The 23804-nt window shown below is 43.7% G+C and overlaps 2 protein-coding genes across 3 annotated transcripts in view; one reads left to right on the top strand and one right to left on the bottom strand.

The window, feature by feature from the left end:
• Positions 1–161: 161 nt before the first annotated feature.
• Positions 162–10499, bottom strand: LOC310871538 (bile salt-activated lipase-like). Of its 2 annotated transcripts, XM_083783116.1 has the most exons (12): positions 10428–10499; positions 8474–8630; positions 7512–7631; positions 6598–6795; positions 5969–6099; positions 5426–5533; positions 4536–4662; positions 3564–3750; positions 3139–3342; positions 2018–2215; positions 1218–1328; positions 162–718 (listed from the first exon to the last, which is right to left on the bottom strand). In XM_083783116.1, the coding sequence occupies exons 1-12, from the start codon at positions 10485–10487 to the stop codon at positions 652–654; spliced, it is 1668 nt and encodes a 555-aa protein (XP_083639242.1). In that variant the 5' UTR covers positions 10488–10499; the 3' UTR covers positions 162–651. The 2 variants fall into 2 exon arrangements, with proteins under 2 accessions (XP_083639242.1, XP_083639243.1); XM_083783117.1 differs by lacking the exon at positions 5426–5533.
• Positions 10500–15176: 4677 nt separating this feature from the next.
• tsc1a (TSC complex subunit 1a) overlaps positions 15177–23804 on the top strand; it is a 26838-nt gene continuing 18210 nt past the window's right edge. Inside the window, exons 1-3 of the mRNA XM_083783530.1 lie at positions 15177–15217; positions 20094–20211; positions 20361–20464. Of these exons, the coding sequence (XP_083639656.1) occupies positions 20103–20211; positions 20361–20464 (213 nt within the window). The 5' untranslated portion in view covers positions 15177–15217; positions 20094–20102. The remainder of the gene's footprint in view (positions 15218–20093; positions 20212–20360; positions 20465–23804) is intronic.

Genomic DNA, 23804 nt, shown 5'->3' with positions numbered 1-23804 from the left:
TGTGTGTGTGTGTGTGTGTGTGTGTGTGTGTGTGTGTGTGTGTGTGTTTGAGAGATACTGAAACACTGTTCAATATCCACGTGTGCGTGTGTGCGTGGACCAGACTTAGAAATGAAGCATCCAGTCAAATATACATCTATAATGTTTGTTTAATAGACAAAACATTCAATAGTGGTTCTGTTGTTGGAGAATCCTGATTCCATGTGGTTTGTCTGTTGTTGGACTCCATTATGACCACATCAGTAGAACAGGTTTGAATAGAAGACGGCAGAACAGAGCGAATGTGTTCCTTTCAGCTGCTGTTTAAAGCAGTGGTTCTGACGCCCCGGGGGTCCTTAAGGGTTCTAGGGGGTCCCCAGCTAAATGATTAGTAACTGAGTTATGGCCTAATCCATATACTAAACAGGGGATCCTTGTAATGAAAAAGGGCTTAACCCATTGAAACCAGGAAAGCATCTGTGTCATTTTAGATTGTTGTGTTGTAAGATATACAAGCTTGCACATCTGCTATTTTTGAGTGTGAGAACTTTAGTATCGACCTGAGGCCTTATTGGGTTTTACGAATCACTGGTTTAAAGACCCCCTCTAAGGCTGGTGTTGTTGTTGTTGTTGTGTTGAGATTGTTGTTCTTGTCATGTTGTCGTCACGTTGTTAGACAGTGGGCAGAGCGTTGTAGGTGGTCGTCCAGTAGCGAACATACTCTGCTCTCAGATCGTTTCTGTGGAAGATTACAGATGTTATACTGTATGAAAGCAGAAATATTAATCCAATGTTAGCCTCGATACCCAGGCTTTCATTTCGTCTGCGCGAAAGATGAAAGCCTGGAAAAAGCCGTGGGCTGAACCAGTCTAAAAGTGGGAGTCAACCCTTCCGGGTGGGCGTCGCTCTAAATTATGTGACGTAGCGCTGCACTAGGGGGGAGAGGAGGGGCCGGGGGTGACGGACAGATCGATGAGATCCAATCAGGGTGCGCGCATTTCTGAGGCGCGACCCTCCCATCTAGGCCAGAAATGTCTCTGCTTAGGTCAGGCTAATCCAATGTTGAAATAGATGAATATGTGATGACAGTGGGTTTGACATAATATGGAACATATTGGTCTATAAGCCGGGTCTAAATGTCCTGCTGGTGGACATAGATTGTCCATGATTGACAGAGAGACATGTCATTAATTAACCCAACTGATGGGTTCACAAAGTTGGTTCAAACAAAGTGTTACCCGACAGAGTTGGCCTTGTTCATCCCGCTGTTGATGATGAGATGTGGTGGGTTTTTGGTCGTGAATGCAGGCCAAGGCGCGGGAACCTTACTGTTTCCTCCGCTAGGATCTCTGCACAAAGCAAACACACACACACACACACACACACACACACACACACACACACACACACACACACACACCCTCACACACACACACACACACACACACACAATATTATATTCACTCCGTGTTTGAGTGGCTGTTAAATGTTTCTTAAATAAGAAGTCCATGATTATATTTTAGTTTTTGTTTGTTTAAAGACATCAGGCATCAACAAACAACATGTGATATGATGATGATGATGATGATGATGATGATGTGCTACTATATGTTAGTGATGTTGTCTTTACTGGGACAGAGAGTAGGACAGCTAGTGTAGGAGAGATAGTATACAGAGTAGGAAAGCTGAGAGGGAGACAGTGTAGGACAGACAGCAGGACAGTTACGGTGAAGTCAAAAATCAAACATATTTGATATTCACGGTTCAAAATCAGGGAAATTATGTTAAATGTCTGTCTCTAAACACCACACTACAGGATAAATTGGGCAGCTGATCTGTTCAGACCAGCCTCGAGTCAGGAACGCTCTCGCAGTTGTTGGAAGAAGTGAATCAGACCCATAATCCGATCAATTATCAGCATTAGTGCAAAAGATTTTAACATAAAATCTGAAACAGAAGTGTGCGTGCCAGGGCTATAACGGGACTGCTGTGTTTCTCTATTGTTCTGTTGATGCATTGATAAAGGCTCTTTGTTTACCCAGTTTTGGCAAAGTTGGTCCAGTAGGCGATCATGTACTTTGACAGTTCTCTGTGCCAGGGGAAGTAGATGATGGGCGTGGCAAAGGGTTTGCCAAACAGATACTGGAGTTCCTCGGCGTGTTCCGCCCCCACCCAGCTGGGGAACCCTGGGATACGAGTAACCTGGTTGTTGTAGTAGGAGTAGGTCACGGCTCCCCTAAGGGACAAACACAACACGTTGAAATTAACAAACTGGGCCTGCTCTCCTACAGACACAGTGGAACTCTAGCGGATTCTAATGAAAATCGACCGATAAACACCAGTAAGACAGGTTACTTATCACTTGAATGCAATCGAGCCAGCAGGCCTGCCTAAGTCTACTGGCTGTGAGCAGGGACGGATTAACCCCCATGAGGGCCCCTGGGCCGGTCATTTTTGCAGGGCCCCCATAGCGCAACATTTTGTGTTTTTCCGTGTTTTTATCATGTTTTTGACCTAAATTTAACTAAATCAATGGCCAATGAAGGGCCCCAGGAGCCCTTTTCAGGGCGTCAAACCTAGTGCTGCGCGGTCCAATTTCCCAGAAGGGCCCCTGAGAGCCAAGGGCCCCTGGGCCACAGCCCCACTGGCCCAATGGCTAATTTGTCCCTGGCTGTGAGTAGGAATGTGTTGTCCAACTATAGAGCGACAAGAGTGTCACAGTTCCGCCTCCTTTCATGACGACGACTGGCCCAGGAAATAATTCCCCATGCATTTGCATGCATGCCAACTCGGATCGTGACAAATCATGAAAACAAACACAATTGTTTGGGCCCAACAAATAATTAGAAAGAAGAAAAAAAAAAGGCAGCACAAGCGAGTCCCTCACACTGAATGTTGAATAAAGTAAATATAGCGTACTCTCACGTGTAATAAGAATAAGAAGTCAATTTACAAAGTTAGGAATTTTCTTAATTTTCTTTTTGTGAATTAGGCCCATTATTCCTGTGACCTGAAAGAAAGGGAATCCAGTAGTGATGTAACAGAACTAGAAATTGAAGAGACTGGAAGAATGAACATTTGAATTAAACAAGATTGAACAGCAAAGTCATTTTGGAAACGGGGAAACATTTTTACGTTTTTTGACCAACGGCTGCTGACCTAGAATGACTGGCGTGGAGATGGAGGGCGGTCTGAGTGGGAACCAGGAAGAGGTAGTCGGTCTCGATGTCGGCCACGGCCTTCTTCATGTCCGCGTCCGCGGGGAAGGACCCCCAGTCGGCGGAGTAGACGCTGTAGGTGGAATTGATGGCTGCTGCTCCTTTAGCCTTGGTCAGCACTTTCAACAGGCCTTTGATCTCCTCCCTAGAACACAACACGGGTAGAAGACAAGTACTAATACAATAGAATACAATAGAACAGAATTAGAAATGCTTGTCCTTGTGCTGTGTTGTGACTGTGAGATCTATTATTTTCGGTGTTAAATAGGTTGAAATAAGTCTTCTTCAATATGCAAATGGAATGCACATTGTAAAGTGCTTTGGAGAGAGGCACTACAGGAGAGTGTGCGTGTGTGAGCAGCGTACATGGTTGTTGGTACTTTTTTCCTGTTGATGGAAGGAACATCGACGCCAGCGAAGAAATGTCCATCCATGCTGTTGACTCCGGCCATGTAGTCAAACTCAGCCGCGTTTCCAAACAGAGCACTGGGATGGTCTGGGATGAAATCACCATCTACCACTGGAACGTGTTTCAACAGGTCCATTACTGGCCCTAATGGACGGGGGAGACATGTTGAGTGAGGTTTTCAGGCATTTAAATAAAACATTTGTTGGGTGAATCTAAAGAGATTGCTTCTGCTTCCCTTTGTTTAGTTGTGTAAATAGAGCCACCTAGAGGAATAAGAGGAACTGACATAAAAGTGCCCTGATTGTAACCGCTGTTGGAAGCCTCATTTATAGTGTCACTCGCTACCAAGAGCTGATTTTCTCAAGCTACTAACTAACGCGTTGCATGTCTCATGAGTGACACCATCATAAGTAAGTAAGTAAGTAAGTAGCCTTGCCGATCCATGAGGCCCATAGGGCAGGAGCCTATCTCTTGTTTCTGTAGCGTGAGGCAGCTTGATGTACAAGTACACCCCCTGGACATGACGCTAGTATATTGCAGGGACTAACCCCCAATCCAACCCTTGATGCTGAGTGTCAAGCAGGGAGGCACTGGGTCCCATTTTTAGAGTCTTTGGTATGACCCTATAGGCCTACACTATAAATTGGGCTCATCCCAATATACGCTATACATCCCCAGGGGGGTCTATGGCGTACACACATCCGCCTGAGGCTGCTGGCACTTAGGCATGGGGGGGTCAGATCAACATATGGAATGAATTCTGTACTGGCCATATATGGAGTGTGTCTTGAGTGTACAGGGTTTGATGAGGTCTGGCCATAATGGATTTTCTTTGTGTTTGCCAATAATGTGGGGGCCCACTTGCAATACCCTTATGGGCCACCGGTTTGGAATTGCCCCTCTAAACAGACATGTTGACTCGTTGTGACCTGATCCCAGCACCAGTTCCATGAGGTTGATTTTCCCCGCCATGACGACGCCAACAGGATCCATCATCTTCATGCACAGCAGCATGTTATCTTCATCTGTGGTTTTGCAGCCCAACGTCCTAGCGACCTACAGACAGTGTTGGAAAAGTTACTCAAAAACGGCAATATATTACCTATTCATTTACTAGTTACTTAAAAAAAAAAAAAAAAAACTTTAACTTTACATATTACTCCCTAACTATAGTTACTTATTACTTTACTTATTTTTTTCTACACTTTTTTTCACACTACCCAGTAAGGCCCGACCTTCCACATTTGATAATTCACACGTACAGCACAAGTGCGCATCATTTCCTCTAGAGTCTAGAGATGGATCAGCAGCCTGCAAAGCAACTCGATCCCAGCCCCATCTACCATTAATTATTATTATATTATTATTATTATTATTATTATTATTATTATTATTATTATTATTATTATTATTATTAATAATAATAATAATAATAACGCTCCAGCCCACAGTACCTGATAAACTAACTATGCTGAAGCAGATAAGAGGTCAAGTGGTGCGGCGGTGGCTCAGGGGTAGAGTGCCTGGATGGTAATCGTAAGGTTGCCAGTTCGAACCCGGGCTCCCCCAGAGTTACTGTCGAAGTGTCCTTGAGCAAGACACTGAACCCCTAATTGCTCCCGATGTGCTAGTTGGTGCCTTGCATGGTTTCCGCTGCCATCGGTGTGTGGATGTGTGTGTGAATGGGTGAATGTAATGCACAATCTCTGTAAAGCGCCTTGGATAAAGGCGCTATATAAATGCACCATTTACCATTTTGCTCAGAGGTTTGTCTAACTTATAGATCTGTTCTTTGTTTTCGTATGCGTGTGATTTGTACCTTCTTGGTGTTGGCCATTGGCTCTGTTTGCAGTGCCCATGGACACAGAGCGGTGCCACTCTGAGAGATCGCTCTGCGGAATAAACCTTTATTATAGGGAGACAGCATCTGAAGACAAGACGAGATAGGAAAAGGATGGACAGATATGTTATTCATGTGGCTATATGTACTGGTAGTATAGATGCAATATTTCAACTAAACTCAAACTAAACATAACTGACCATAATTCATTGATTATTTCATTTGATTGACCCGGGAATCACTGAGTATAGGCCCTTCCGTGTTGACATTGAAGTGTAATTTCTACTGGAAATGGTTTGCTTAGATCAGTGATTCTCAAAGTGAGATCCTTGAGGAGGTTCCAAGGGGACAGATACCAAATGGACTTTGTCTGTAACTCTGAGAATGTACAAGTGGAAACAAATGGACCCGTAGTTATGGGGGTCCGTGGCCTAATGCAAAACAAACCTTGAAATTAAAAGGTTTGAGAACTAACTAATGGTCTACTAGATAGAAGATAACTCAGTGTGGTGCCTTTCTGACCTGGTAGCTAACGCTGGCAGCTCCAGCTGACTGGCCGAAGATGGTGATGTTGTCATCATTTCCTCCAAACTTTCGGATGTTCCTGTGAACCCAGGAAATGGCTGCATGCTGGTCCCAGAGACCATAGTTACCTACACGCACACAATACAGCAAATATAAAAGGGCACTGATCAATCAAGCACTATAACCGTTTAAAACTATAAACATGTAGTTCTAAAAAAAAATCTAATTCAAGTGACCACACCACACCACAACTACAACAACACAACAACACAGTGATAACTGTAGTTATTGTGCTTGTTGTGAACAGCCCTTAATAATCGAACACATATTATGGACATTAGTATATTAATACGTTTCTGGTATAACATGGCTGTAGTGGTTAATGTATGTATTGTAATAATAATCAAAATCAACAAACTAGTAACTAAAGTTTTCAAATAAATGTAGTGGAGTAAAAGCACAATATTTGGATCCGAGATGTAGTGGAATAGAAGTAAAAGTATTAGACTTTGGAAATACATACGCAAGTAAAGTACAAATATGTACCTCAAAATTGTCCTTAGTTAACCATGCACTGTACTGTAACTGTATTAAGTCATACCTGGTATCCTGTTTTAAAGTCGTACCTGGTAACCGGGAATCTCCGGTACTGAGGAATCCCAGTGTTCCGACGCGGTAGTTCACCGTGACAACGATAACTCCGCCCCTGTCGGCCATCTCCTTGCCATCGTACAACGAATCACCCAGAATGGCAGCGTCATTAGACGCTCCCAGCAGGAAGGCTCCTCCAAAGAGGTACACCATGACAGGAAGGTTACTGGAAACTACAAATAGGTACACCATGACAGGAAGGTTACTGGAAACTACAAATAGGTACACCATGACAGGAAGGTTACTGGAAACTACAAATAGGTACACCATGACAGGAAGGTTACTGGAAACTACAAATAGGTACACCATGACAGGAAGGTTACTGGAAACTACAAATAGGTACACCATGACAGGAAGGTTACTGGAAACTACAAATAGGTACACCATGACAGGAAGGTTACTGGAAACTACAAATAGGTACACCATGACAGGAAGGTTACTGGAAACTACAAATAGGTACACCATGACAGGAAGGTTACTGGAAACTACAAATAGGTACACCATGACAGGAAGGTTACTGGAAACTACAAATAGGTACACCATGACAGGAAGGTTACTGGAAACTACAAATAGGTACACCATGACAGGAAGGTTACTGGAAACTACAAATAGGTACACCATGACAGGAAGGTTACTGGAAACTACAAATAGGTACACCATGACAGGAAGGTTACTGGAAACTACAAATAGGTACACCATGACAGGAAGGTTACTGGAAACTACAAATAGGTACACCGTGACAGGAAGGTTACTGGAAACTACACGGAGAAAGACATGAGAAGTTAAGTCGCTACTCCACCAACGCCAAGTCCAATTCCTGTTCCTGAGTCTACTGAAACACATGTCAAATGCGTGCATGCGTGCGTGCGTGGGTGCGTGCGTGACCTACCGCGTCGACCATGGGGGACAAAGATGTTGAGGTAGAGACAATCCTCGCTGCCAACTGTCCCCATCTGGAACATATTGACCTGGAGACACCTGTCTCTGTACTTGGTGGCCTGCAGGACTCCTAGAGACGACATCATCATTATTCATCATCATCATCATCATCAGACACCACCCTCATCATCCTCTCCATCATCCTCTCCATCATAATCTTTAACATTATGTCACCGCCACCGTCATCATCATCAATCTACACGAATACACACACACGCGCACACACACACACACACACACACACACACACACACACACACACACACACACACACACACACACACACACACACACACACACACACACACACACACACACACACACACACAGGTGGTTTATGGCTCACACTGTTGCAACATGCATACATTTGTCTTGTGTCTTGTCCGTGTTTAATGGCCGCCCCAATGCATTTCCAATGGAAGTCACATGGTTTGACAAAACATTTTTGTTTGATGGCTGTGTTGTGCCCCCCTCCCCCGCATCAAACAAAAATGTTTTGTCAAACCATGTGACTTCCATGTGAAATGCATTGGGGGCGGCCATTAAACACGGACAAGACACAAGACAAATGTTGTACAGTATCCCATTCTGAACGGGCACCCATTTTGGTGTCAGCATCATGTTATGCTTTAGCTATTGAAAAATAGCAGATCTACAAGCTCATATCGCGCCACCGAGTGGCGCGATACGAGCTTGTAGGTCTGCTATTTTTTGAAAAATCGAAGAACGACTGACATTTTTAGAATCTGATCTCAGGTCAGAATGGGTTAATCAGACCAGTGTGTGTCCAGTGGAAACCTCGTATGAATCTGATCTCAGGTCAGAATGGGGTATGCATGTTGCAACAGTGTGAGTGAGGTCTATGAGTGCCAGTGGACAGAGGCAGAGTTGGTTGTCGTCATGGTGACGTACCGGACCATCCAGGGTGAGGTTTGGGTTTCTCCCATCTGCCAGGAACATCAGCGAACGGAACGCCTTTGAACACATCGACAGAGGAAGAACCGAAGATGCCGCCCATCCGCACGTTCTTTCCTTTTACCCTCCCCCATTCTGTATGCACTTCACCTAGCTACACACACACACACACACACACACACACACACACACACACACACAGTTGTACACACACACATGCATGCGTGCACACACACACACACACACACACACACACACACACACACACACACACAGAGCGTAAAGGTTAAATAATGATAAAATGCACATGGGCACTGCCACTGATGCACTCATGCACCTACAATATATAATTTATTATTTGCCTCTGAAATGTATAGTGGCGTAGCAGTAAAGCAAAAGCAGTAAAGTATTTCCCACCGTGAAAAACTGTAAATTATTTGACAGTTTTATATTTTATGATATACAGAAAACAGAATATCTTTTAACCACAATAAATTATAAATGTTCTCGTTGGCAGCCATTTGCTGTCATCTTTTTAAATGTCCATGAAATGTCCATATTGTCCATATTATCAATGAAATGTCCATGTTCACTTTGCATGAAGTGTACAAAGAGGCTCTACGCACGCCAAAGTCCTTGTGGCAGTGCCGGCACACGGGAGAAAACCTGTCTTACCTGCTGTCCTAATAAATAATGGTACTCTAGCTATTGGTGTGTGCGGCCACCTTCTTGTTTATTCAAGATCTCCTCTACACTTTGCATGAAGTAACAGTGCAAAAGAGGGGCCTTAGCATGCTTGAAGTTTGAGCATTATATTTACATTTGTTTTACAACAAATGAAACAACAGATCCCTAATGCACTTAGGCACTCGCTTCACGATATCTGTCCCCATAAGATCTGCTGACTAAATTGTGTCAGTATTATGTCAGTACAACACTATTATTATCTTAGTACAACACAACAGTTACCTCAGTGCACAGCACTACAGTATTACTATTATCTCAGTACAACAATTTACCCTAGTCAAGGGTAACCGGTCACGTAAATAGAATGCATACAATTAGTGCAACTAAATAACTAGGATTATTATCTAAATTACATACTTGAAATTTGTGGTCAAGCAAACAGTAGCCTATAGTATATGTCTATATATGTAACATACACGTGAACAAGTGAAAAGTATAAATTATGAGGTAGTCAGAAAAGGTGATGATTTTACAAACGCAAGTTGCAGTGCAGTGAAGGTGTAGGAGAATAAAATATTCTTCAATGTCCCCGTAGTAATGATTATGATAGTCATACTGTACATCGCCAAGACATCTCAACAAGAAAATTTGCTTTCTTGTAAAACTTTTCTGGAAATGGTTACATACATTGCACAACCCCCATGGCCAACAACCTGCAGTAGCTATACCACACCTGTCAGTGTGGAGAACCTTCATTTGAATGGACACAAGCCGATATTATGGCCTGAACTGGGAGCCCTAAATCTTCTACGAGAATGTAGGCTACAGAAAGACCTGGAACTCTGGGTTTTTAAAATGTATGCCTTAATTTAGAAGGGACAAAGGACAAAGGCTGTTAGTCTAGAGGTTGTGAGGATTGTGAGGTGCGGACCTCACAATCCCCTCTGGTGACGGCCCTTGTACTGGATGGGGAATGTGAGTTGGGTCGGCATTATTTACTGTTACCACTGTCGCAGAATTGCTTGCTCCGGGTGGGATCTCTGTCGGTTCTCTGCTCTACATTACATGTAAAGTGTCTTGAGACAACTTGTTGTGATTTCACAATTGAATTGCCTGCCTGATAGACTACTCACAGATTGTTTGGATGGACTAATGTTTTTTTTTGTTGAACACTCATAATTTTCAAAGCATTGTCATCCCATATCTTATACGATTCTATAGTATTCTAATAAGACTGCGTGGTAAAATGGTAACGGGTACTTACAGTAGCAGCAGAAGAATGTGCTAGCCACATGGCTAGCACTCCTATCACTGTGATAATCATCCTGTGTGTGTCTCTGTCTTGGCCACAGAGAGACTGAAATAACTCAATTTATATCCAGGGCCAGGCAATAGAACTAGAAGGCCCCTGGCTGACTCCACCCCCAGGCAGACTGACTCCTCCTCCAGAAAGGATGACTCCTCTCCCAGATAGATACGGTGTACAGTACACCTTAACAGTAACACCGTACTGTACACGCGTGCACACGCATGCACACACACACACACACACACACACACACACACACACACACACACACACACACACACACACACACACACACACACACACACACACACACATTGACTGAGGGACTGCCATTGGATTATCATTATTATTTTCTTTTCATGTCGTATGAGGCCATTTCGGCCTTGAAGTCCTCCCACAATCGGGAGGGGCCTGACTTTATTTGCCTGGTGCAATATGCATTGCAAAGGCAGATGACGGCTAGCTACGCGAGGCTAGGTCTCTCTAGAATCACCCGCTTCTACTCCACCCAACCAACATCATTGTGAATAAAACTTTGTAACCGCACAATATCACATCAAATGTTTGTGTTGTTCTATCTATATCTAAACCAGCCAAAACTCTATAAACCATTTCCAAAACTGGTGGGCATTTCGTCCGATATCTCAAACCCTCACCCTAACCCTAACCTCCCATGGGGCAGCACACCTAAACCTAACTTTAACCCTCTCCCAACCCTTAACGCATCCCTCACCAACCTTAATCTGGTCGTTTTAACGCACCCTTCACCAACCTTAATCCAGTCGGACCAATGCTTTGTCTAACCAATGGTAGCCTATGTCTAACCAAAGTATGCCTCCCAAACTGAACAACCAATATGTAAATTTGAAACTATGATAATGATTCCCTGCTTTCATAGGACATGAAAAAACTAAAATTTTAATAATAATAATAATCCAATGACAGTCCCTCAGTTAAATCTGGTGCACATTTATATATAAAGAAACACTAACTTTACTAACTTACAGGTTAGAAAATCCACTTTGAAACCGCACAATATCACATCAAATGTTTGTGTTGTTGTTCTATCTATATCTAAACCAGCCACAACCACACAAGATGTGAACAATAGTTCATCCATATATATAGCCTATAGGGCTCCAAGGCAAACAACAATTTAAATTACATTACATTACTTTGTTACTTGACTGTTACGTCCATGTGTTTAATCAGACCCACCGGGATTTTGAAGGACATTTTGTGATTGTTATTGCACAAAATGCATCCCGTATAATGTTTGTGTTTCCATGTCCAGCACCTGCGCAACCTCGTTTAATCTTGTCCGTGCGAACACACCTGCTGTTACACAGTGGTGGACTACATGTACTGTAACATTTATCAACACTGACATGTACAGTAGAAACACTCTGTACACGTAAAAGTCTGGGTATTGGCATCAAAATATACTTAAAGTACCAAAAGTACTCATTATGCAGAATGTCTATTTCACAAGGTAGGCCTATCATGTATTAGAGCTTAATGTTTGCAAAAAAAAATTGTCCTCCAGTGTTTACTGCAAATATAACTTTTGACTTTTGAAAATATGGGTTCTATTTATGATATTGAAATGTATCTTTTTGCCACTTGAATTGTAATTAGTATGGTCTATAATATAACAGACTCTCAGGTGCCCTACCAATCCGGCCTTCTCTCTTTCATGAGTGTGACCTAAGAGCTGCCCTGTTCCATTTAATTTATTTACTTTTCATAGTGTTTTGAGTGTTTTCTCTGTATATCTAATATATTCTGTCTCCCCAGCTTTTTCTAGATGATTTATAATTTTCACTAAATGTATTTAAATTTATTAAATTAATATAAAAATGCTATTGCAAATATTTAACCATTGACCTAAAATGTATTTATTATTGCACTTGACTAAATAGTAAACACTTCTTGTGCATTGAATGTCTATTCTGGTTGTATTTGGTATTTATGCATTGTTACTTGCCTCAAAATGGCTTCCCAATTACTTGATTGGTTTTTCCTGATGACGACCACCTGTTGTTGCTCCCCTATAAGTGTGTGTTTGTCATTTGGCTTGTGTATTCCCTGAAGAAGGCCGAAAGGCCGAAACGTTGGTTTCTTTTTTTTATTTTATAATTTATATTTTTTGTCCCACGATTTTGTAACCCATTTTTCACCCCTGTGTCAATCATCCTGTAATGTGATCCTGGGCTCTACACACCCTCCGCCAACCTAGGGAGAGCAACGGACTTAACTCCTGCTTCCTTCATGCTTGAGTGTCCAAGTTGCTCCTTTACACCTGACAGGGGGAGTTTCCCTGGTTGGACGTAGCGCGTGGAAGGAACACGTTATTCCAACCAGGTCCTTTCCCCTCCATCAGGCGTCCCGGCTGGCCAGGGGGAGGCAGTTTAGAGACCAGGATTACTGCATGTTTTTGTGAAGGTACCTATACCCTAGGGGACACGGGGAGAACATGCAAACTCCACACAGAAAGGCCCTTTCGCCAACCCCCGCCTTCGGGTATGGGCACTGATGACGCGGAGGAGGAAACACGCCGCCAGCACCCACAGCAGCCCGAGCGGGAATCGAACCCAGGACCTTCTAGCTGTGAGGCGACAGCACTACCAACTGTGCCACCGTGCCCCAACGTTGGTTTCTAATAAACATACAGCATCGTGGCTATGAGTGTGCGGCCTTTTCTCTTCTTTACTTGTTTATTGCCTTAGGCCAGCACCTCACCAACACAGGTGTGCGCCCTTTCCTGCTTTGTCAGTCCTATCATGTATAACATGATGTTTTGTAATAATAATTAAAATCTACAAAGTAACAAGATAGTAAGTTGTAACAAAGGGAGTCTACCAACGCGCCTCAAGCCTGGAACGGCTGCCCGGTGCATCACAGGAACAAGGACATATGTTGCAGAAGGAGAGGACACTGGAGCAGCATGGACATTTTAAGCATTTTTATTAGGTGTTAGTATACAAAAACGACTTTGACCTTTGATCTTCATCAGAGTCATGACTCTGAATCTTTCTTCTTCTTTCTTTGGTTGACTTTATTTTATTACATTGGTAGCCATTTTATCACCGAAAAAAGATTTGCCTCCTGGAACCTATAGATCACGTAATTTCATGTTTGTGTGTGAGAACTGTCACCCACTTTAACTGAGAAGTCTGCCTTGCTGATATTATTATTTGATCCAAATAGAATGGATTCAGATTTTCCCCATGCAGGTGTAAAGTAGGCCAGTTGATAGTGTTATCAGCGAGCCAGGTGAAGAACGAGTTCAGACTAGAGCTGTTCCTGTCTGAGACCAGCAAGAGGGGTTCCCAGCTGTTTACTTGTATGATGTTGTTAAAAATGTTGTTAAATGGTGCTAAACGTTTGAGACATCATTCCATAGGTTAGTAATTCCCTCATTACAGCCATGTTACAGCTACCACATTCGAAAGGTCACCAATGTCTGTGCAACAACACCGATCCATGCAGTCCCAAGTGCTTGTGTGAACTAGAAGTGAAGCCAACAGAGCGCTTTACTTTTCCAGCGGCATTCAGTTCTTTTAAGAGCACAAACAACAACAACATACATGTAGTCACGTGAATAGTGTTGACATGATGATGATCATGTCAGTGAATAGTTTGGTTGACGGGCATTTCATGTAAACAGCAGGTGACAGCTGTCACACATTTGACTGGCTGGATTTAAAGTCTATATACTGTACATCCCATTGCCCGTATGGATGGTCGTGCTGTCATTGGGTGTGCTTGTGCGTGCGTGCGTGCGTGTTTTTATTATATTTTGACACTTGCTTTGGCAATGTAAATGTATGTTTGCTCATGACAATAAAGCGTCGTGTGTGTGTGTGTGTGTGTGTGTGTGTGTGTGTGTGTGTGTGTGTGTGTGTGTGTGTGTGAGACGCAACTTGGCCTTGACATAAGGGTACTTTGGGGTTCTTTTGGGTATGCTTTTGGGTACTTGGGTACTTAGGGTGAGGCTATCAGCGGTAGAGCTCTGGTAGAACAGCAGGATGGGAACCGTAAGGTTCCCTTTTCGAACCCGGGCTCGTCCAGAGTTGGTGTGATTGCTCCTGATGTAGCCTGGCTAATAAACCAGACTCAAACGGCTGATTGGGTCTGGCTTTATTAGCCAGGCTACTCCTGATGTGCAACCCCTAATTGCTCCTGATGTGCAGGTTGGTGCCTTCTGTCTTGCATGGTTTCCTCTGCCATTGGAGTGTGAATGGCTGAATGTAATGCACAATCAAATGCTTTGGATAAAAAGCACTATAATACCAATTACCATTTTACTCTGGGGGTATTTTGTGCCCCGTACTTTTAGGTATAGCCTACTTTTGGGTACTTTGGGGCAATTTGTAGGACCCAGCTGGACAGCTAATGTTCTGTTGCCTTTTCTTCTATTTACAATTAAATGTTATACTTCTACCAGTCCAGATGCCTTGACTAATTAAAATATAATATGATAATTATGTACATAGCAAAAAAAACTATATCTATATCGATTCTAAATCAATATATTGATTTTTTAGAAAAATACGTAGTCTTGGCCTTATGGTCTTGGCTCTACCTCTGTCTCCGTGACGACAACCTATTAACCAATCACAGCAGTGCTGCTCCTCCCGGCCTATGGGATCGAGATTACCTATCGTGTCAGGGGGAGGGGCTCTGTCTGTGTGCTTTTTGTCAACATGGCGGCGCCCTGCTTCCAACAACAAGTCTGAAAGGTAACCCACTTTATTTTTTATGCAAAAAATGTCGCTTTTCGGCGGCGGGTTGACGTGACCGTCGTCATTTTACTGAGCATCGAAAGGCACCGTTCAACGGCAGCTGACAGTTAAAAGTTGTCAACGTGTTTTTGCGTGTGAATAATAAGATAAAAAAGAGCAGCCTGACTCCTGCAACACCAGGCAGGGACAACTCAGCAGGCTAGCTGTTAGCTTAGCCTGCCTGAAGGCACTGTCTGTCTGCCACACACACTGCTGGCTGTGATTTTAGTAAAGTGTGTTTTCAAACCCGTTGTCTACCGTTTTCATGAACATTGTATGCAGTTTTAAAAAGTCACTGATCGAGCGAAGGTGTACTCTCTCTTTTTACCCTTCCAGAATTAGAGTTTATATAACAGCAAAAAAGTCCAATTTATCTACAGTGCACACACAGTTCGGGTGCATTTTTGGTTCCATTTGTACCCTCTCAGAGTTAAATGTACACTGAGGTTTTCTGCTGTGTGGAAGTGTTCTTTCTCTCATGCTGTACTTGTCTAATGTCTACCAACTATATATCGACACCCAGACAGCTCTAGTGGATTTTCTGAACCATTCAACAAAACCTTTGACATACTTGCTACTCTTTAATGAAGTACAGGCCTCTGGGGTAGCTGCTTTTTGATTGATTGAAGTATTTATTAACAGTTTGCAGAATTACAGTACATTCCAAGCACAACTCAATACAAAAACTGTTAACTGTGAGTGGACGACACCATAAAGCATTACACTTGTTTACAAGAGGGTCCACCGTTTTCAATTCATCATAAATGATGATGGGATGAAAGTTAAGTGAAGTTCGGATAAAAAATAGGATACGCTATTGATACATATATCGACATTATAATTGATAGAGGCTAGCTATTGGATTTTGGATATGGCAACATGAGGTCGAATAATTATTAAGCCACTGTTGAGAAATAAAAAATATGTTCGTTACTAAAGAATATCGAGGTATTTGGTCAAAAACGTGTTATTTGATTTTGTCTACATCGCCCATATACACATCATAAACAGGATACAGACATTAGACTGACTGCCCTCAACATGCTACAATGTGCCTCCAACTGGAAGCATTGCAATGTAACAGTATGCCTCATATCTACCATATCTCTCTCTCACACACACACAAACACACACACACACACACACACAGTACACTATTACTGTTTATGGCATTGAACTGAACTAGTTATCGACCTGTTTGTCTCCATCTTCCAAGATGTACTTTGATTGATTGATTTATTAACAGTTTGCAGAATTACAGTACATTTCAAGTACAATTCGATACAAAAACTGTTAACAGTGAGTCGACGACACCATAAAGCATTACACTTGTTTACAATAGGGCCCACCATTTTCAATTCATCAAAACATTTAGAGACGTACGAATATACACAACTATTAAACTACGTGTATATATATACGGTACTGTACTATATATACTGTAGTGTAACTGTACTATCCCAGTCCAGCCTACCCAGGCAGGCGGACCAGCTATATACTATCTATGTCTATATTTGTATGTATAGGCTATTGGCAGACAGACAGTTTCTCTAAAGTCCAGTATATTATTGAAAATAAACAGTGTCTACTCTAGTATCTAAAACAGGCTAAACAGTGGATGGAAATTGTCTGGGATTCCCAGTAGCATCATGCCATCACTGTCCAAGCCTGATGTCTGCCTTTGAGCTGTACTCTGTCCTCTCTATATGTGACTGTTCCCTCTCTGACACCTGAACATCTTTATGAAAGATAAACCATGCTGATTATTGATTAAATGAGACTTGAGATGAGAAGGGACTTTATTGTATTCCTCATTTTTGGTGGCATGTCAAGCCTTTTGTTAGATAAGAAGAATAGTGGAGAGAGAGACAGTAGATGCAGGAAGAGAGAGACTAGGGGAATTATATTTACTCAGAAAAATGGTCCGACTGGCCGGGAATCAAACTGTTTACTTATCGTCGGGGCATTTTGATGTGCCCTGTTAACCGATTTGTACTTAGTTGCCTGCTGGTGTCGTGCTCAGTGAATAGCAGATCTACAAGCTCAATGTGACACGTTGTGAGCTTGTATATATTTTGCAACCACTCCTACATCCAGCAATGTCCGTGTACCTGTATACCTGTATACCTGTATACCTGTGTACCTGTGTGAGCACGAGTGTGCGCATGCGTGAAATTGGAACGAGAGAAGTATGTGACTTATGACATTTGGCTGCCATCTGCTGGACGCAAATCCAACTTCTGACTGCCACGGTCTGTGGTCGCTAAAGAAGGAAAGGCCGAGCCAAAATAATAGCGTCAATGCTAGCGAGCTAAAATATAGCCATCCTTGCTCTAGAAAGCACCAATGTTTCCATCTAGACCACCGGATAATCAGCAAAGACCTCCGAACATCGCGCTAATTGACCAAACCACGGAGAGCTCCGTAGATTAGGAGTTATTCAGCTTTTACTCTGCCTGTATAATGGGAGGTGGACGGGACCGCTGTTGCGCAACCCGGTCTAGGATCGCTAAAGAAGGAAAGGCCGAGCCAAAATAATAATGAAAACATAGTCAGTGTTTCCTGCAGGAAAAGGCCTTGGCATGATGCTGGGTGCACCATGTGGCCGCGCGGCGAACATTTTGATTAATTAATTAATGAATTTGATTAATAAATTAAGATTAATTTGTATTATTGCTCTTGTATTGCTATTGGAGACACTGGGGGGACACTGGGGGACACTGGGGAGGCACTTCAGGGGCACTGGGGAGGCACTGGGGGGGCACTGGGGAGGCACTGGGGGGACACTGGGGAGACACTGGGGACACACTGGGCAGGCACTGGGGAGACACTGGGGAGACATGGGGAGGCACTGGGGGACACTGGGCAGGCACTGGGAAGACACTGGGAAGGCACTGGGGAGACACTGGGGGGGGCACTGGTGGGGCACTGGGGAGGCACTGGGGAGGCACTGGGGAGACATGGGGAGGCACTGGGGGGACACTGGGGGGGCACTGGGGAGGCATTGGGAAGACACTGGGGAGGCACTGGGGAGACACTGGGAAGACAGTGGGGAGACACTGGGGAGGCACTGGGGAGACTGGGGAGGCACTGGGCAGACACTGGGGAGGCACTGGGGAGAAACTGCAGCCACTGGGGAGACATTGGGGAGGCAGTGGGGAGGCACTCAGGGGGACACTGGGGAGGCACTTGGCGGAAACTGGGCAGACACTGGGGTGGCACTGGGGGAGGCACTGGGGAGGTACTGGACATTTCATATCACACACACTATGATTCACTATCCCCCTCACTATCCCCCTCAAAAAAGAAAAAAATATATTTTTATTTTTATTGCATGGCGCAGCGCCATACCAACAACATTGTGCAGGAAACCCTGATAGTTCTCAGCGACGCGGATTGATATCCATAATAAAGCTAATCTGACGGAGCAGAGAGAGAGAGAGAGAGAGAGGAGGGGGAGAGAGGGGAGTTGCACCACTCAGTTCACACAGGTGTGATTTTTTTATAACTTTTTACCGCAGGCAACACCATCCAAACAGAAAAGTCCTGTCTGATTGCATTAAACAATGTTAAACTCACCAACATTGGCCCAGGCGGTGGCGTAACCGTCTGGGCACCCGACTGGTAATACAGTCGCAGTGTGCCGCGGGTTCGACTCCCGAGCCCGACACGGCCTTTACTGCATGTCTTCCCCCATCTCTCTCCCGTTTCCTGTCAGCCTACTGTCCCTTAAAAAAAGCCGCAAAAAAAATATCTTACAAAAAAAAGAAAAACTCACCAACATTGCAGCTGTACAAAAAGCTTGAATTATCCTCTTTCTATCTGCAAAGTTTTTGTTTCATAAAAATCCACCATAGAAATGTTATGAGCTACTTTCTGTCAAGAAATTGTGTCAGAGTTTGGAAGTGCTTGTTTTCAATAACACAACATTTTGCTGCCTCGGAGTGCCTCCTGCATTATGTGACATTTAGAAACAGGTGGTACGCAGGACGGTTGAGTGATTTCCAACGAGCGCTTCCAAACTCCAACACTCCATGCTCCTCAATGTTTTGCCACTCAGTCTAGATGAGGGCTGCGTGTCCTGATGGGAAAATCATGCCTTTGCATACTCTATTAATCTAAACAAAAAATATATATTGAGATCTTTCAGACACCTATGTGATCTCATATCAAAATTTGAGCAAGAATCGTGCAGCACTAGTTGGCTGTCCAATTAATTTTAGTTACTTATGTTTTTTCTACAAGAGAGAGAGGTTTAAGTCGAGCACAGTAGTTGGCTCCAGGTGCTACATTTTGAATGTGGTAAGGTTCAGCAACTACAGACTAAAGGCAGCCAATAAATATTTTCATGGAAAAAATGAGAATCGTGATCTCAATTCTTGTGGAGGAAAATATTTGAGCAAGAATCGTGCAGCACTAGCCTGAGCTAACGTGTTAGGTTTCTGGTCTAGAGGGGCGGGTCGCGGCTCAGATTTGCGCACGCCCTGATTGGATCTCATCGATCTGTCCGTCACCCCCGGCCCCTCCTCTCCCCCCTAGTGCAGTGCTACGTCACATAATTTGGAGCGACGCCCACCCGGAAGGGTTGACTCCCACTTTTAGACCAGAGCGGCCAATGCGTTCCTCCAGGCTTTCAATTTTTGCACCAACAAAAATGAAAGCCTGGTACCGAGGCTAGTGCAGCACTAGCAAGTAGCAACACCAGTGTGCCACTAAGTATAAGTCAGGCTACAAATGCATTTAGTTAACGGTCGCATGCAACACGCAGCAAGCACCAGCTCTAACATAATGAAGTACTGTATTATATTGACATGTGACTGCTTCTGTGTTTTAGGCTGACATCATGTCTAAGGACCAGAGCAGTGTGAGCGAGCTGCTTCCCCGTCTGGAGACCTCTGACCTCCAGGAGCTGGAGCACGTTAAATCCTCCATCAATGACCAGCTCAATACAGGTTATTAGAACTCATTGACATTCACTGACAGCCCTACCCCGCCCCCTCTTCTCCCCTTGCCAGGCTTTTTTTTTCTTCAATTCACACCAATTCCAGGTTATTATAATAACTCTCCTGTTGTCTCCCTTATTCACGTCTCCTCTCCTCAGACCGTGGAGGTGTCTTTCTGTCCAGTCTAGTTGATTACTATCTAGACTCATCGTCTCCTCAGGCTGTTGCCCTCCTTTCATCCATCAGAGAGCCACATGACAAGGTCTGGCATCACTCTGTGTGTGTGTGTGTGTGTGTGTGTGTGTGTGTGTGTGTCATGACCTAACTTGTTTACTTGGGGTGCACACACAGATCCGACACACCAAAGGTCCGACATGCGGAAATCACCCATCGCTCCCGGCATGCGTTGGTCCGGCATGCGTTGGTCCGGCATGCGTTGGTCCGACATGCGTTGGTCCGACATGCGTTGGTCCGACATGCGTTGCCTCCCGCATGTGGTTAGGGTTAGGTTAGGGTTTTGGGTAGGGTGTCGGTCTAATGACATGTGGTTAGGGTTAGGTTAGGGTTTTGGGTAGGGTGTCGGTCTAATGACATGTGGTTAGGGTTAGGTTAGGGTTTTGGGTAGGGTGACGGTCTAATGACATGTGGTTAGGGTTAGGTTAGGGTTTTGGGTAGGGTGTCGGTCTAATGACATGTGGTTAGGGTTAGGTTAGGGTTTTGGGTAGGGTGACGGTCTAATGACATGTGGTTAGGGTTAGGTTAGGGTTTTGGGTAGGGTGACGGTCTAATGACATGTGGTTAGGGTTAGGTTAGGGTTTTGGGTAGGGTGTCGGTCTAATGACATGTGGTTAGGGTTAGGTTAGGGTTTTGGGTAGGGTGTCGGTCTAATGACATGTGGTTAGGGTTAGGTTAGGGTTTTGGGTAGGGTGTCGGTCTAATGACATGTGGTTAGAGTTAGGGTTAGGGTTTTGGGTAGGGTGACGGTCTAATGACATGTGGTTAGGGTTAGGTTAGGGTTTTGGGTAGGGTGTCGGTCTAATGACATGTGGTTAGGGTTAGGTTAGGGTTTTGGGTAGGGTGACGGTCTAATGACATGTGGTTAGGGTTAGGTTAGGGTTTTGGGTAGGGTGTCGGTCTAATGACAGTCGGACCAATAGTATGTCGGAACTACCCGTTTACTTCCTCGGTGGTGGGCATGAAGAAGCAATAAAAAGAAGCATTTTTTTTTTACATTTCTTAAATAAAACCATTACCTGACCGAAGTAATTTGCTTAATAAAAAGTACAAAATATTTTGAAATGCTGTGATGGTACCTTTTGCTGTGATGGTACCTTTTTAAATCTCTAGTACAAGAGCTAGTGGTCAGGTCTTAGATAAGTAAGCCTGGGACCGAGGCTAGTACAAGAGTTACTTTTTCAGTACCGGTTTACCGTGCGCCACAAGTTCAAGTCCATCGACTTAACTCATTCTGGGCGGGAACGCCTTTTGGTGTTTTAACTAAAAGCATTATGTTATACTTTAGCTATTGAAAAATAGCAGATCTACAAGCTCATAGCGCGCCACCGAGTGGCGCGCTACGAGCTACGAGCTTGTAGGTCTGCTATTTTTGAAAAATCGTGAAAATGCGGCACAAATCTTTGAATATATTCTTTCAGAAGACTTTTTATTTATTTCGACGTCAGTCCTAAATGGGTTAATGTACCCATTGCACCGCAGCACAGGTTGTACCTATTGGTTTTTGTTCGAGGGTCAGGCCTACCCAGTCCATATGGCTGCTATCTGGTCTGTCCCTGGCACACAACATGTGCCATAGCTACCCTGAGAGTGTGTTGTTAATGGGAATGGCACTAGACTTAAGGTACTTTATGTCTCCTCCAGCCCTTTTCAGGAAGGCCAATCAGCATCATAGGGGCGGCGGTGGCTCAGGGGTAGAGTGCCTGGATGGTAACCGTAAGGTTGCCAGTTCGAACCCGGGCTCCCCCAGAGTTACTGTCGAAGTGTCCTTGAGCAAGACACTGAACCCCTAATTGCTCCCGATGTGCTAGTTGGTGCCTTGCATGGTTTCTGCTGTCATCGTTGTATGAATGTGTGTGTGAATGGGTGAATGTAATGCACAATCTCTGTAAAGATATATATAAATGCACCATTTACCATTTACCATTTATCATATCACCAGGGGTGTACAACACCCAGGGCTTTATTTCTTCCCCTCAGGAAGTTATAAGAACAAACATCTCTCTCCTTGGCTGCAGGGCTGGCTGTGTGACAGCACAGAAAAGTAAGGAGGGGTTGGAGCCTGCAAAAACAGGCAGAGCACGTAAATATTGTGCTGCAGGCTGTGCGGTCAGCGCAGCACATTTCCTTCCCTTTTTAGGAAGTAGGCAATTAGGCATACTGAGACACATGGATTAAAGTTCTCAGTAAATAATAGCCTATCTACAAGCTCTCAAAGCATCTTTTGTAAGATCTTAATAGTCTGTGACATTTCATATAAAAGCAAAGGTTAAAGCCTCACTCACTTGGCTATTTAGCACAGCAAAAACCGTCATAATTGTATATATTGTGTTAATTGTGCGTGCGTGCGCACATTAGCACACATTCGTTGTGAGTTTTTATTTTGCTCTATTCCATGGAGACACTGTAGGTATAGATAGATTGATAGATAGTTTATTTGTCTCTGTCATGGTTTATCCAGCATTATTACAAACAGAAAAATGGATTGACATGATACAATTGACCAAAAAGGAAAGGGCTGAAGCCGAGGCTTATTATGCCCACCTTTTTGAGATCTAAGTAATCTCATAGAAGGAAACCAAGACTGAATGAAGAAATCAAATTTCAACATTGCTGCATTTCTAATCAAATCAAAAAATAAACAAAATCACGTGGAAAGAAAAAGATTTAGATAAATTAACAGAAAAAGCACTACTTCTACCACTAATAATAGTGGTAACAATAATTATAACAGTTGTAACAATAATGACAACAAGCTAGGCTAACTACTTCCATTGGCCTTCAAGCACCTAGCGGGCTCCGGGGTCATGAGGCTCCTGGGCAGAGCATGTGAGTGGAGAGAATCCTGCTTCACGCTCAAAGGGGCTGTTTTTATACGTTCCGCTCTGCTGCTCAAAAAGGATCCTCTGCCACCCTGCTCACCGCTCAAAAAACAGAAGCTGTGTTGGGTTTAGCTGCATATTAGTTTTTGCATAATTAACCACATGAAACTACTGCAGCGCCCCCTGGTGTATGGCCCTGTGTAGATCAAGCTGTTTACCATTGTTGTACGGTATACTGTATGCTCATACACATACAGTTATGCTCAGGGACACTGTATGTCCCTCATGTGTGTAATATAAAAGATTCTTTATAAATATAAATTCTAAATTAATAATAGCCCTAGCGTCCCTATTCTGAGCTGAACATTAAGCGAAAATAGCAGATACAGTATAAGCTCACGTGTCTGTCTGTCTGTCTGTCTGTCTGTCTCTCCGTCCCTCCGTCCGTCCCTCCCTCCCTCTCTCTTGAAAATATTATTTTATAATTAACTAGTAACTTGACTTTGCTAGCATACAGTCTCAACCTACACACACATGTATATACAG

The sequence above is a fragment of the Protomyctophum parallelum genome (genome assembly GCF_964188405.1).
Source record: "Protomyctophum parallelum genome assembly, chromosome: 15".
In the NCBI taxonomy this organism is placed as follows: domain Eukaryota; kingdom Metazoa; phylum Chordata; class Actinopteri; order Myctophiformes; family Myctophidae; genus Protomyctophum; species Protomyctophum parallelum.
Note: the sequence above shows the minus strand (reverse complement) of the source record. Positions and strands in the feature narration are given on the sequence as shown.

Coding starts and splice junctions, on each gene's coding strand:
- LOC310871538 (XM_083783116.1), bottom strand. CDS start 10,487: ATGATTATCACAGTGATAGGAGTGCTAGCCATGTGGCTAGCACATTCT. Junction 4,663..5,425: donor CAATGGCCAACACCAAGAAG/GTACAAATCACA, acceptor CACTGTCTGTAG/GTCGCTAGGACGTTGGGCTG. Junction 2,216..3,138: donor CTCCACGCCAGTCATTCTAG/GTCAGCAGCCGT, acceptor TTTGTCCCTTAG/GGGAGCCGTGACCTACTCCT.